This window comes from Lytechinus variegatus, chromosome 5, assembly GCF_018143015.1.
Source record: "Lytechinus variegatus isolate NC3 chromosome 5, Lvar_3.0, whole genome shotgun sequence".
Lineage (NCBI taxonomy): Eukaryota > Metazoa > Echinodermata > Echinoidea > Temnopleuroida > Toxopneustidae > Lytechinus > Lytechinus variegatus.
Window position 1 is genome coordinate 26,266,344 of NC_054744.1, and position 14,169 is coordinate 26,280,512.

A 14,169-nucleotide genomic window follows, 5' to 3' on the forward strand; every position below is an offset into this window, starting at 1 on the left:
TCTTCTCTCTGTCTTTCTTCTCTTAACTCTTTATTTTCCCTTTTCGTTTTTTTCTCTTTCTTTCTTTCCTTTATCTTTTTGTAGTCTTCATGTTTGCGTTAATTTTCCTTTCATTTTTTCTCTCTCAATTTTATTTCTTTGTTTCATTTCCCTTTTTTCTCTTCCTTCACTTTTTACATTTTATTCCCTTTTTCTCCTTTTTTTCTTTCTAACTTTCTTTTATTCGTTTTTAGACTATTTTCTTTTTCGGTTCCATGTTACTTTTTTTAATCTTTTTAGTTTGACCTTTTTCTTTTGTGTGTGTGTGTTCCTTTTAGTTTCTTTCTTTTCTTTTTCTTTTTGTTCCTTCACTTTATCATTGATAATTGTTTTATTTCTTTCATCCTTTTCCTTCTTTTATTTATTCTATTTTTCGTTCTTTTTTATTTTTAAGTCCTTTTTGCTTGCTTTCTTTCGTTTACTCTTTATTTTTCATTATTTTCTGCTTTGTTCCTTTCATCTTTTTTCTGCTTCATTCTGACCCTTTTCTGTCTTCTTACTTTAATACCTACTTACTTTCTTTCTTCATTTTTTCTTTATTCGTACCTGCTTTATTTACTTTTTTCTTTATTTTGTGCACGTGGACGTCTCGAAATAATAAAATCAGTCATTGCGTATAAAATGCCTATTTCGCGCAATGCGCCAGAAACAGTGTACGCGCAGCGCCCATGATATTCTCTTCACATAAGGTACGCTTCTATTGGTTAAACTGCCAATATAACGCGCATTTTGATTGGTAATATCCTATAAATGGGCGTGTTGAAGATAAGAAGAAGGCAGTCCTTACAAAGATAAGAACGCGTTAAGAAGATTTTCAGAATACCGATTTGCAATGATTTTAGCGTCTTCTTATCTCAGTGAGATAAGATAAAAGATAAGAACAAAGATAAGAACGTTTTCAGAATACCACCCCAGGGGTGGTATTCTGTAACTCTGTCATAACTTTTGTCATAAATTTTGTCATTTCTCTCCGAGATGTGACACCGCTATGATTGTCACAAATCGGTATTCTGAACATTGTCTGTTCCCTGTCATATCTCTCAAAGTTCCCACCCATCTTTTCGGAAGCAAACCAATCAAAATCATCGTTAGTTCCTAGTTGGAGCCCTTCTAGCCAATAGGAAAGCCACGTGGCAAGTAGGGCGTATCCCCAAAACAGTTGCTGGCATCGCGCAACTACGCGTATATTGATGCGCTTAATTACAAAGAGAGACAGGGAGCTGTGAAGAATTTTAAAGGAGAAGTAGAAAAGTAAGGAAAACAGAGAAAAAGAAGAGGAATAAATATGTAGGACCTTACTAATTGTAGCATGAAAAAATAATTTTGAAAATTGTCATGGAAGATGAGTGAAACTAATACCACAAGCTAATCTAAATTATATAATTATTTGCTTGACATTCAGTCGGCAGGGTATCGGGATATTTGGTACTAAAAGATATGACAAAATTTATGACTGCTACCCCCCTGTCATAACTTTTGTCATATCTTTTACTTGTATAAAAGGATTACGCGCATTTAAAGCCGCGTATTTTTGGTGCGCGCTAAAGAGAAGAGACAAAATTTATGACAATTTTTGTGACAAAAGTTATGACATCCACCAGAATACCGATTTTGTCATATCTCTGAGATAAGATAAAATATGCAGAAAAGACAATGTTCAGAATACCGCCCCAGGGGCCTGTTGCAGAAAGAGTTGCGTTTAAACGCAAGTCAAAAAATCAAACGCAAGTCCCAAATGCGCGCTGTTGATTGGTTGAAAATCAAGTTGCGCATGATTTTTAGAGTTGCAATCGATTGCAACTCTTTCTGCAACAGGCCCCAGGTAAGTTAAGTAAGAAATCACATTTCTGATAGTCACACCGACTCATTTAAAAGTATCGCATCGATTTTGGAAAAGGTAACCTAAATTAATAATCTATATTACAATACACTTACCATTGTTTTGATAGAGTAGTTACATATCTAACGTAGATCTACCTCGAGCGAAGACGAAGTTCGTACAGGCTCCACTCCACTTCACTACCGCTACATTTCGCTCCACTACCCGAACTTCGGGACCGGGAACTCTTTCGGATACTCCTAGTCGAGAGGCAAAGGTGGGATAAGAAAAAGGTTATTTACTGTAAATAATTATAGAAACAATATAACGAGAAAGAAAAAAGCTTAATTTCTTACTCTACACCCGTATTTCACTCTGTCCATCCTCCGGTTATCCTCAAAATTGGTGATTTTGGGCCAGTATCTAATTCCTCACACGTATTATTAATAACGGCCGATTTCAAAACATCGCATGCGATCGGTCGCAGGTAAAACAGCATAGATATTTATATTATATTGGAAGGCTTTGAAAACACAAGAAATATTCTGAGAGTTTGGAAAAATATTTCACTGATTCTTGGAATATTTTCCCGAACTCTTAGAATATTTCTGGTATTTTCTGAGCCATCCAATAGTAGTGACGATCGACCGCGATATATATCGCGCGCATGCGATGTTTTGAAATCGGCCGATAGTCGATACGTTTGTCAGATACTGGCCCAAAATCACCAATTTTGAGGATAACTGGAGGATGTACACGGAGTGAAATACGGGTGTTGAGTAAGAAATTAAGCTATTTTTATTTCTCGTTTTATTTTTTCCTATAATTTTTACAATAAATAACTTTTTTATCCCACCTTTGCCTCTAGGAGTAGGAGTGTTCGAACGAGCTCACGGTCCCGAAGTTCGGGTAGTGGAGCGAAGTGTAGCGGTAGTGAAGTGGACCTGCACGAACTTCGCTCGAGGGAGTCGAGGTAACGTAGATCCAACGACGTTAATTAAAACGTTGCCCGGTACCGGCGTTAGAGCTGAAATTGAGTAGACTGGGTCTGGGGGCTGGGGCTTTATGGTCCCAACATGTTGGCATGGTATCAGTGGTCAAGAAAATGTGTTGCTGCCGGGTCATATCCTGTATACGAAAGGCCCAGAGGACCCATTTTTGTCGGCTATCTTGGATTTGTCATGAAAATCAATTATTTTCATATTTCTGGACAATCAATGGAAAAATGTTAAATAAATACGCATTTCACAATGATTTTAGATAGGCCTAGGGGTAGGCCCCTAGTAGAAATTAATTGCAATCGTTTTCTGGACAGTCCGGTTAATATTTTTTTTAAATGAGAATTTATATGCCAAAAAAATTTCCATGTATGGGGCAAAATTTTTCATGTGCATTGATATCTTTCTGTTTTGTCATCAATATCAACAACTAATGCAAAATATCAGCATAAAAAACAGAAGAGGATATATTAATGAGAACATTGATATGCTTCATGACAGTATTAATGTCTTAACTTGCTTAGATATAGGGAAAATAATGTACTCTAGCCTAACGTTAGGGGTCTAATTAACTCTTAAGTTCATCTTAACCCGCACTGGTTCCTGGTAATGATTACTTTAAACAATCTGGTACCAGCAATATGCTTGTCGTCAATTCTGCCAGCAGGTACTGATGAAAGTGGTATGGTATAAGTAACTTTTTTTTGTTAGACCAAAAGCTTGATTCTGTGCTATCCGGTTGTCCCACTGAACTACATACATTGCGTGATTGGCTACACTTCTTGTCAGAAATCTAAATTATTTAATAAAAACGTTTATTTCAATTCCTGTCTCTGAGTAAGACATCACTCTAACTAGTATGGCAGTGGTAGACAAAAAAATTTGTCTGTTTTGAGAAGTAAAAAAAAAATCATTTTACGTTTTTCATGTTTATCCATACACAGTCACATTCGGAGCCAGACAGTTTCAATGAATTACAAATAGCCTATAGTGACTATAGCTTTTGGTCTATGTATGACGTTTGCTGCATTTTTATTCTGTATTGATAATCATGATCTGAGTTAGATGTTTAGTTATTAGTTCATTTCAGTGTTAAAAGCTTGCTAGTACAAGATATATTTATTCATGTTTGTTTAGATGAGGAACATCACAAAATAATTGCCTGAACATATGGTTTCCTGTCCAGAAACGTTGCATTCAAAGTTTAATTATTCCCTCTTAGATTTTTTACTTTGATACTGAACCTGCTGAATAAAATTTCAAAACTTAATCCCAGAATTTCAATCCTTCTGCACTTAGCACATTCATAGACTTGGACATGATGGACAGTGTTTATCAATCTAATGCTGGTATTGCAATTGATGACTCTGACTGTTACCAACCAGACAGCTTACCAGAGGCTGTAGAGAGCGTGTCCAAGGCCCAGAAGCAGCAAGCAAGTGAGATCCAGCAACACCAACAACTCTTGGCCACCCTACAGGTACTGTTTCAGTGAATACAATTTTTTTTTAATTATTTTTTGTTTGGAAAATTCATTCTAAATCAGGGCTCAAATTACGCTGGATTACAATGGGCACCAAGATTTCGGGCATAATTTGATTGTACTTATTTGGGCCTTAAGTCTATAAATATTGGGAGGGGCATCCAGACCTTTCTGAGGGAACCAGAGTTCAAGGTCTTGGGTTAATTCAAGCCTATTTTGAGCCCTGCTCAACTATTATTATTCCTAGTAATTCTTGTTTTATGGTTAAACACAAGTTTCATCGAATATGACAAAGCCATGGGTGCAGTGAATAGGGCTCATAACTTTATTAGTGTTACCAGTGGCTCAAGTAATTCATCTCTTTTAGGAATGTTGGAGACTTTTGTAAAATGCAGTACAACCTTAATTAATTTTCTGAGAGAATTGCCCAATTAATAATTCAAAAATACACACATGCATAAAAGGTGTTGATACTTTGCAACATTCTTTGCTTGCAAGTCCCAACAAATCAGGAATCCTGGCAAGTGCAATGTATTTAAAAACAGTAAAGAAGGAATTTTGCTCTCGACAGGGTCAAATATTTTCGAAGTTTGTCGACTGGATGAGAGACTAGGTATTCTGTTATCTGAAAACATTACAGGAATTTTTACTGCGAACCAAATTCATAATGACTCTTTTAAATATTAGATAAGGGTTTGTCATGCATGATCACAACCATGACAACGAAATGCTCAAACACTTTATACATGCATATTGTGTTTTTTTGTTGACTTATAATATTGATAAAAAATTTCCTTCATACGTACAACCTTCCAACATCCTCAAAATAAAGGTGGATCAGTGATTTGGGATGAGAATTATACCTAGCACCAGTTATGTAAAATTCATGAATTTGTCCTTTTTGACAAACTCGTCTTTTGCCTCAAAAGGGGAATTCCTTGGATATGTACAATGACAGATCGATTTTAGATTTCTTTGAATGTTATTTGTCTCAACTTTAGTGAATTCTGTATCTCCCATAGGTTTTGTACCATGATCATCCTGTTCTGTGAGCAAAATGTTGTATATTACCCTTAAAGTGGAATAGCACTAAGAATAATGCATGTAGATCCTTCCTGAACAAATTTAGTCCACTTTGAGCACAATTACATGTAAGTGAAAAGACTGAGTTCAAATCTATTGTAAAATGTCATTTTGTTTCCATCATTTTAAAAAGTGAATCAAGTAATAACTATGTTTGCAATTTGTTTTGTAATTAATATTATGTTTTCGTATTGAAAATACACATCTGAATTCAGCTTTGATATTGCCATTCAAGATTTAACTTCAAGATTTAACTTTTTTCTCACAATCCCTTTCAGTACTCCTCTCTTTTACTAAATTTATCTTATCAGTGGTTCTCATACACCCTCTTTCTGTTTCTCATCCTCTGTGCCTATTTATCCCAAACAATCTCTCTCAATTACCCTCTTTAATCCACACTACCCCTTTCTCTTCCCTATCTCACATTTCCTCTTTCTTTCTCTCATAATCTCCCTCTCTCTTCCCCCTCTCTCCCGCTCTCTCCACATGTATTCCACCTGGTTGTGTAGGAGGAGTTGCTTCAGGGTGAGTTTAAAGACAGTATCCTATAGTTCACAACAGTGGCAAAAGGAAGCAAATCACATGGTCATAGATACATGTGTAAACTTCATTTTGAGTTATTGACAATTTCATAACTTTCATAATGAAATGCACTATAATCTTTCTTCCAAATTTGAAACAGAACTGCAAAAAAATAAAACCATATACCTTTAGAGATTTTTCTTTACTTCTTGTCAATGGTTATGGCTTACACATTTGTTCTTTAAAAACAAAATTTTGCCTTTGTCAGTAACTTTCTTTTTTGCTCTTCACTATTGTACTGCCTAGCTTTATATGTACCAAAAAATAATATGGCTGCTCACTACAATGAGGTGAATGCCATATAATAATTAAAACAAAATTCAAGCAGCATTGGTTTGCCTCAAGATAGAATTATGTTGGGATCATGTAGTCAGTCACTTCTGTTTTATTCATGGCATACATGTACTGCCAGGTTTTTGAAGAATCCTGCAATTTGTTATAATCAAAGGAAAGTCTGATATTTCAAGCTGGGCTCATCCATTCGAAATATGCCAATGAGTTTTTACTTTGGGAGCATAAAAAGTTAATTATGTTCTGTTATGTTCGGATTTTCTTGTAATGTATGAGGAATTAAGCAAAAACCTTAGAATTTAAAAGGAAAGTGTAGAGGTTATGAATAGAAAGGCAAATTAAAGTGTAATTGTTCTTTTTGAAGTGAAATGTAGCATTAATTTTATTTCAGGCGTTATTCATACTGAGATTAAAGATTTGACATGTGTTATGAAAGTTTTTATTTCCTTTTCCTTTTATCACACCATCAGCTATGAATGTAGCTTGTTTGATAAGCATGCAAATATCCTTGCTTGTTTTTTCAGCACAAAAGCATTTAGTTTCCCTAAAAGAAGAGCTGAGGGAGTGTTTAAGGAAGATTTGCCTTGCCCAGGAAAACCACTGTAAAGGGAAGGCACACACTCAAGAATTACAGGAAGGTGAGGATTTTTTTTTCTTCTAATTTTCAAAAATTATTGAATTCAAATTATATTCCTTTGTTTTCACATAATCATGAAGAGCTGGCTGTCTGTAAAATTAAAGCTGTTCATCTTAATTCATTCAAATGAAGAAAAAAAAAAATAGACACTGACAATAAATGATGCTTTAGCAGTTTAGGATATTGAATTCTTGCCAGTTTTAAATTTACACCACCTTTGTGTAGTGGTATAAAGGTAAATTAATATTTTATCAAGGGATGTAGATTCCTTAGGCACAGCCCTAAACATATCTTTCCAAGTTTCAGAAATAATTCCCTGGCTGATTTTTAAGCCAATGTTTGGTCCAGTGGTACAACCCAAAATGCCAAGTAAATTAAATTGAAGATTTGATCTGCCCTTTGTCAGGTAAAGGTGAAGATGGTTATGTAATCATTTTCTGTGACTTTTTCTTTTGTTTGCTACATTATATAGAATGTGATTTTTTGTAATTCTTTTTAACAAATTTCTGATTTGACTTCATTACTTTGGTAAAGTAAATTTACACCTAATAATGTTTTTTTTTTAAATCCTATGTGGACATCATCTTGCCAGCTATTGACGCTACAGTTCTTGAGAATGTCAGTCTAAAGCAGATGATAAAAAGGACAGAAGCAGATAGGATAAGAGAAGAAAGGTCAGTAAATCAGAATACTCACACAGCGGCAGATCCATGTATGAGCACATCTATCCTGTGCCCCGATTTTTGAGAGCAATGAAAACAAATTGTGTGAAAATGTTATGCATACGCAAGTGAAGACCTTTTTTTTTTTTTTTTTTTTTTGCTTGTCAATTTTTTTCTGAACAAAAACTGCCCCATTTTGAGAAATCCTTGATCCACATACCATGCTGTCACATATTGGAACAGATCCAGGATCCAACTTATTGAGAGGACACAGAAAAGTGCATACATACGTTAGATACAGGGATTTTAAGGGAAATACTTTTTAAAATTATTTTTAAACTCCTGTTTGCACATGAACATTCCATCCCTGCTCCAAGTTGATTTTAATGAAATCAGAGCATTTGGGAGAATCATTTTAATGAAGTTTTTTTTTAATCAATGAAATTCAAAGAATAAAAGTTGTTAAAGAGTATGAATGTAGATTCAAACAACAGTTTCTGTGTAACCTATATAGATTCTGATGACTAGTATTTGGTCTTTCAGAGATTTCATTGTTACCATTAAGTGTCAAAGTATAAAAACATGGATGATATATCTGGCTGTGTATGTGTTTTCCTTCTTTGGGGAGGTAGTGGTGATCTTTCTTCTATATGATTTGTTCAAGAAAGCTTGCACTAGGGCAAACTTAAGGGAATTTATAACTGCTGTAAGAAAATTGAATTGTCTCCAACTCATCATACTGTAGCTTTGAGGACACAGAGCACTAAATATTGAGGTTTCATTGGGCTGGAGGGAGATAGAGAGAAAGCCGCAGTGTCACTTGACTGATCATGTACATGATAATGATAATGATCATAAAATGTCAAATATTTGAGAAAGTGGGTTGAATTCCTTTGTTTGCCACTTTGCTTGCTATAATCCTATAGAATGTACAAGGAGTATGGTGAAAAGATGGACAAGTATAAACAAGCGGTTTTAGAGATGGAAGCCAACTCTCCTGATCACCGGGAGCTTGCCGAACAGAAAAAGATCTGTGAAGACATGGAGAAGAAAAGCAAGTTACAGACCAATCCAATTTAGTCATTGAATTTTTCTTGTGGTTAGGTTTAACTTTTTATGTACCCCAGATACATATAAATTCCCCCAAAACAACAAGTTTAGTCAAAAATCATTATCATTAGTATTTGATTTGCAAATTTTGTCTTCCCCTAAACATCATACAGCTAGTGATAAACGGCCATCTCGGGTGAAATTTAATTAAACATGCAAAAATTGAAAATGTCATGAATTTAAGAAAATGTAATGATTTCAATAATTTTGATAGCTCATTATTTTTTATTCAAAGATGGTTTCATTTATAATTTATTCCAACAGAAAAATATAGTCAACTGTCATAGTGCCTAAGTTATATGTAACAAGGTGGCTAGGCATCCCTCCAAAGTCTAGATGACTGATGTACCCGGTATCCAAACTCATTTGAGTGCTTTTTTTCATAACCATTGTGTGTTTCTTAAAATCTGTGTAAGTTACCCGTGACCTTACGCAGTTGAACTACTTTTTTATTTTTTCTTCATACTATTGTTCTTTTTTTTTTTAGATTTACACATTGCTCCCCCCATGACAATAGCCCTGATAACCTAGATGATGATGCTTGTTTACCAATAAGAAACAAGGGAAATCTAAAATCTAATAGGGAAAAATAATGGTCAGAAGTTCAATGCAATTATGGATACACAGAACACAAACTTGAATTCTCAATATGGTATTTCCAAAGTGGACTATATTTATCAATAGAAAAAAAAATTAAAAAAAAGAGACAACCTTGAGGACTCATATTAGGATGTATTCATAAATAAAAACAAAATATATAGAAACAAACATATTCCAAATATTTCTTCAAACTTTGTTTATCCCTCTTTTATATGACTTTATATTGCCCTCACTGTACGATTAGCCTCTCAACATTCATATAAACACAGAGTACATTGCACTGGTTAGAGCAGGATAAGGTAAAGACATATATACCACATTAAATAGCATCATCTCAAGTTCCTGAAATGCTCAAACAATTCCTGTTTCCTTACCCACAATGCATTTCCATCAATGTAGTCTTGTAACCGATTGAATAACAATTATAAATACCATATTCTTAGGGTTTTTTCATAAACATCAAATCCTTAATTCATATGAAAATTCATATTTCATGTCTAATATTTCATCCAGAGATTAATCTGCTGTTCATACAATAATCTATTTGAGAATCCCCCCCCCCACTCCTACTGTGCATCTAACCTCAATTGGAGTACAGTCCCCCTTTTAAATGAAATAAAGAGTCCTTGGTGTAGTGAGGAGATCATTGGATGATATTACGACTAATCAGTAGGTCTGGAAGACCATATGGCGAAATTTGATAAAGTTTTATATTCCTTGATCTCCACTGGAGGAGTGATTGCTTCTTGATGAGAAGAGAGAGATCATGTTGGCTGCATATAACTAAAAGAGGGCAGTGCAACAATGTCTTCTTTTCTAAAATTGAGTTGCAGACAGTACACCTCTGATAACCAAAAATGAAAATTCCATTTACACACATATTGACCATGATAATCTAACATGATTGAATGTTGAATGCCCATTTTACACTACATACCTTTACTCAGAAGACCCTAAATACCCTACTCAATCAATTTATGTCTGTAACACACATTTTTTATATCAATGGAAATAACTTTTGATGTTTTATTTAAGAAGCACAGTTCACAAACTTTCACTTATGACAGTCACATGGGAGCTGGGGGATCTTAATAGCAATTTTTCTTTTTGATCATTTTTAAAATTGTAAACCAAACCTCCACCCATTTATAAATGGACAATCATGGCCCACATCAAGTCAATAAATTCATCTTATATTCATGCAGTGATGCACTGGATGAGCCAATATTGATTGCAAAAATTTCACCAATTTTGCAGGAGCAGAATTAAAAGCTGAGGTGGAAATGGATGAAGAGAGTGGGGAGCTGTTAGCCAAACGTAGACTGGAGGATGAATTACATCAACTACAAATTACCAAAGCTGATCGACAACAGAAGCTTAATCAACTCAAACAGGAGGTAAGTTAGTATCATCATTACGCTGTATGATGAATGATTAACCAAGGATGACAGAAGAAAGAATGACATAGAGAATGATTATTGATCTGTTTTCAATTTATGAATGAAGATACATGAACTTTTATTTGAGATTGCTAATATCTCGATACATGTTTCACTTGATGACATTCTTAAAGTACTGCACAGAAAATGATTATGAAGAGGTATTTCTCAACTTTTAAAAAGATAACAAGAGCATGACTGTTAAGATTTTGTTTTTAGTTTAAAAAACATTAATGATATTTCAGTCCATCTCAGAATGCATTTGTTAACCTACTCAGAACTTAATATTACACTAGAATAAGATCAGTGATGGGTAAGCAGTGAGGATTGGAGACTTACTTGGAAAATTATAATCATGATGTTTAGCAGATTTATGATATCGTCGTAGGAATAACAGTGACTCAAATTCTATAGAAATGCTTGAAGACATTATTTGCATATGGGATTTGAAATGTTATGTTGTGCTTATAAAGTCAGTTTTATTTATTATTTTGAAATAATGCATATTTGATGATCAATTAAGAGTTATTAGTAGGAAGGCTAGCTGAGAGGATGAGCAATCTTAGACTGAAAATGAAACTCATTCATTCTGGGCCATAAGTATGAGTGTGGCAAACTGTAGGACAACAAACAACAGCAAATATTGTAACTGTATCTTAAAAAATAACATATCACTTATAGGATACTTTTATTTTTTGTATTTGATAGATTACCAAGGAAAATTCCAAGCAAGCTGGAATTCAACAAGATATTGATGTATTGCAGGTAATCAACATGTTTTAAACCACATTTTCTTGTCCAAAGTCTGGTTGCTTTTTAAACCATATTTTCTTTTCTAAAAAACTGATCTGCCATATCAAGCAAAGACTAAAGAGCCACGTTGTGAGTTTCTCTTTCGATATATACATTAAGTTTGCACAATAGAATGCAGGACTTCCACAGAGTATAATTGAATATCTTGTTTGTCAGTGATCTACACTGCTTGATTTGTCCTTAGCCAGTCAGATGCCAGGATTTTAAGTTTCAAACTTATATAGCAACTGTCATTGAGATTAACTGTCAAAAGGCTCATTCAAAGATTGGAGGACAAGTTTCTCCCTCATAAACTACACCATCACAGATATGTTCCATTGGAACAAAGTGAGATCAAGCTTTTCAGTTCGTGGCTCCAGACAAATCAGGGGTGATGCACTACTGTACTGTAGCTTACCATTGAAATTATATTTAGAAGTTGCCTGAAGACAAGTCAGATCTCGTGAAATCTTATCTCTTTAAATTCTAATTTCAGTCAATCAATATCACCCGTGAGGTGGGTTATAAGGATATGATAATCATATACATTTTTACAATGATATAGTAGGGTAAGGCATTCAACATTATGTCATGTTATAAGATTTCAAAAGTAGTTGGCTACCTCCTGAATCCCTATCTAAGGTGCTATTCAGAATTTTGATTAATATAGTTTGTACAGATCTCAGTAATATATTATCAGATCAATCAAATGTCATTAAATTTCTCATTTCTTTGAATCTTAAACGTGTGTATTGGATTAATGATGTTCAACTCATCCTTTTCTTTTTTTTCAGAAGCGCAACAAGGCGCAGTTGACACGTCTGAAATGCCAACTTAAAGAAGCACAGCTGAGGAACTGGCAATGGGGCCAAGAATCAGAGCAGCTAGAAGCTCAACTGGAACAGCTGAAAAAGAATGAATCATCCATGGCCCAGAACTGAAGATGGATGAAGGATTGAAACAAAGCACGACAAGACTAGACATATGAAAAAGGAAAGCTAGCTCCAGAAGAGAGGCTGGTCTAGTTGAGAATTACGAGGCAGCCAAGGGTAAATGAAACACAACTATCATAAAAGAATATCTTACAAGAATGACTTTGGATTGTTTTCTCCCCTATTCTCTTTTTCCTTTTATTGGGTGAAGATAGGGACTATTAAATGACTTCTGCACTAATAATAAAAATAATGCAGTTCTATATCGCCTATATCACATTATGATGTAACATCCCTATGCACTTCCATAGGACATAGAGATCAATCTGTAATATCAAGCAGGGATGCCAGTTTTCAGGCAAAAGCCTAAATTCAGGCTCTGGCCATTTGTTTTCAGGCCATAGATTTAGTACTTTCGTGTACAAAATATTGTTTTCTAGGTGATTTTCAGGCCCTCTGATCAAATCCGACTGGCATCCCTAATCAAGACTGTATGTTATTCAGAGTACAGATTACTCTGCCTAAGTTTAAAATATTTGTTCAATAACAAATATTGGCATGATCAGGAGGCCATTTTATGAAAAGTTAAGTAAAACTTAAAATCATGCTAAAGAGCCAATAACAATTGATGCATATTATACTTCATGTGTAGTCTCAATGATGAAAACCTATATGGAGCTATCATGCATACTCAGAGCATTGTCTGACCAATGCTTTAATTTTTCATACATCACACACAGCTGTGAATTAAAGTGTGATTTTCATTGATATATCACTTAAAGACCCCTGGGCTGAATTCAGTTTTGATATAGCGCTATTTGACTGAAGCTAAAAAAAATAAAGACGTATTTCACACAGTTCTTACTTTGGTGTCTACCTTTTATTAATAAATATCAATATAAACAATATTTTGTTTGACATCATTATTATCAAACAGTTGTATTCTGTAATCCACAAAGAACTGTTGGCCATTCCATCGTTTCTTTTATCTGTGCCATACATACTAGGCTTACTAGCAATAGCAAAATACATAGAATTTGTATCAAAATTGCTACAAAATACAAGTGCAACAAAAATAAATCAAAAGATGAATACAAAATTGTAAAACTGAATACATCAAATATGAAACAAAAAATATTGACATAGTTTAAGATGCATAAGTCTATAATAAACAAGAGAAAGTAATGATATTGTATATGTCCATATTTTCTTTATGAATATGATTCTGTTGAGACATATCTCAAGAAAAGTTCTGTACAATAAGTTTTTTGATAATGCCAAATTTGGGTTTGTCAGTTTCTGCAGTTCATTATTAATTTCACTGCAAATAAAAACTGACTTCCTTTTTTTTTCAAAATTAATATCCCTTTACTGTGTAAAGAATAGCAAAACACATCTTATTCTTCAAAAAATAAGTTTCCTTATTCAGCCCATAGATAAAGGCAAATACAATGTATGTATCAAATGTATGAATCATATCTGTTAATGACATTACTCATTATAACTGTACATACAAAGACATTAAATCCGTGAACGTGCATTATTTTTCACAATGAAACATTTTAATACGAGGTTTTCAGTCCTAAATAATCATTTAATGATTATTAAAAATTGTTATGTCATAACTTCTGTCCAAGACTAGTTCAATTCTATTACATTATTTTACAAAAAAAAAAAAACAGTGAGGCATATTCTAATTCAT

At 34.0% G+C, this 14,169-nt stretch overlaps 1 protein-coding gene across 1 annotated transcript; it reads left to right on the forward strand.

Annotated features, from left to right (window-relative positions):
• The first annotated feature begins 4,177 nt into the window (after positions 1-4,177).
• On the forward strand, positions 4,178-14,169 carry LOC121414983 (calponin homology domain-containing protein DDB_G0272472-like). The gene is made up of 8 exons (XM_041608026.1): positions 4,178-4,336; positions 5,932-5,947; positions 6,820-6,933; positions 7,525-7,606; positions 8,521-8,648; positions 10,562-10,701; positions 11,452-11,508; positions 12,330-14,169. Exons 1-8 carry the CDS (start codon positions 4,178-4,180, stop codon positions 12,474-12,476), a joined length of 843 nt encoding a protein of 280 aa, XP_041463960.1. The 3' UTR covers positions 12,477-14,169.

Bases quoted from the DNA above. Each gene is read 5' to 3' on its own strand.
- LOC121414983 (XM_041608026.1), top strand. From the start codon at position 4,178: ATGGACAGTGTTTATCAATCTAATGCTGGTATTGCAATTGATGACTCT. The intron at 7,607-8,520 runs GTCAGTAAATCA...ATAATCCTATAG, and splicing joins GATAGGATAAGAGAAGAAAG to AATGTACAAGGAGTATGGTG. The intron at 11,509-12,329 runs GTAATCAACATG...CTTTTTTTTCAG, and splicing joins AAGATATTGATGTATTGCAG to AAGCGCAACAAGGCGCAGTT.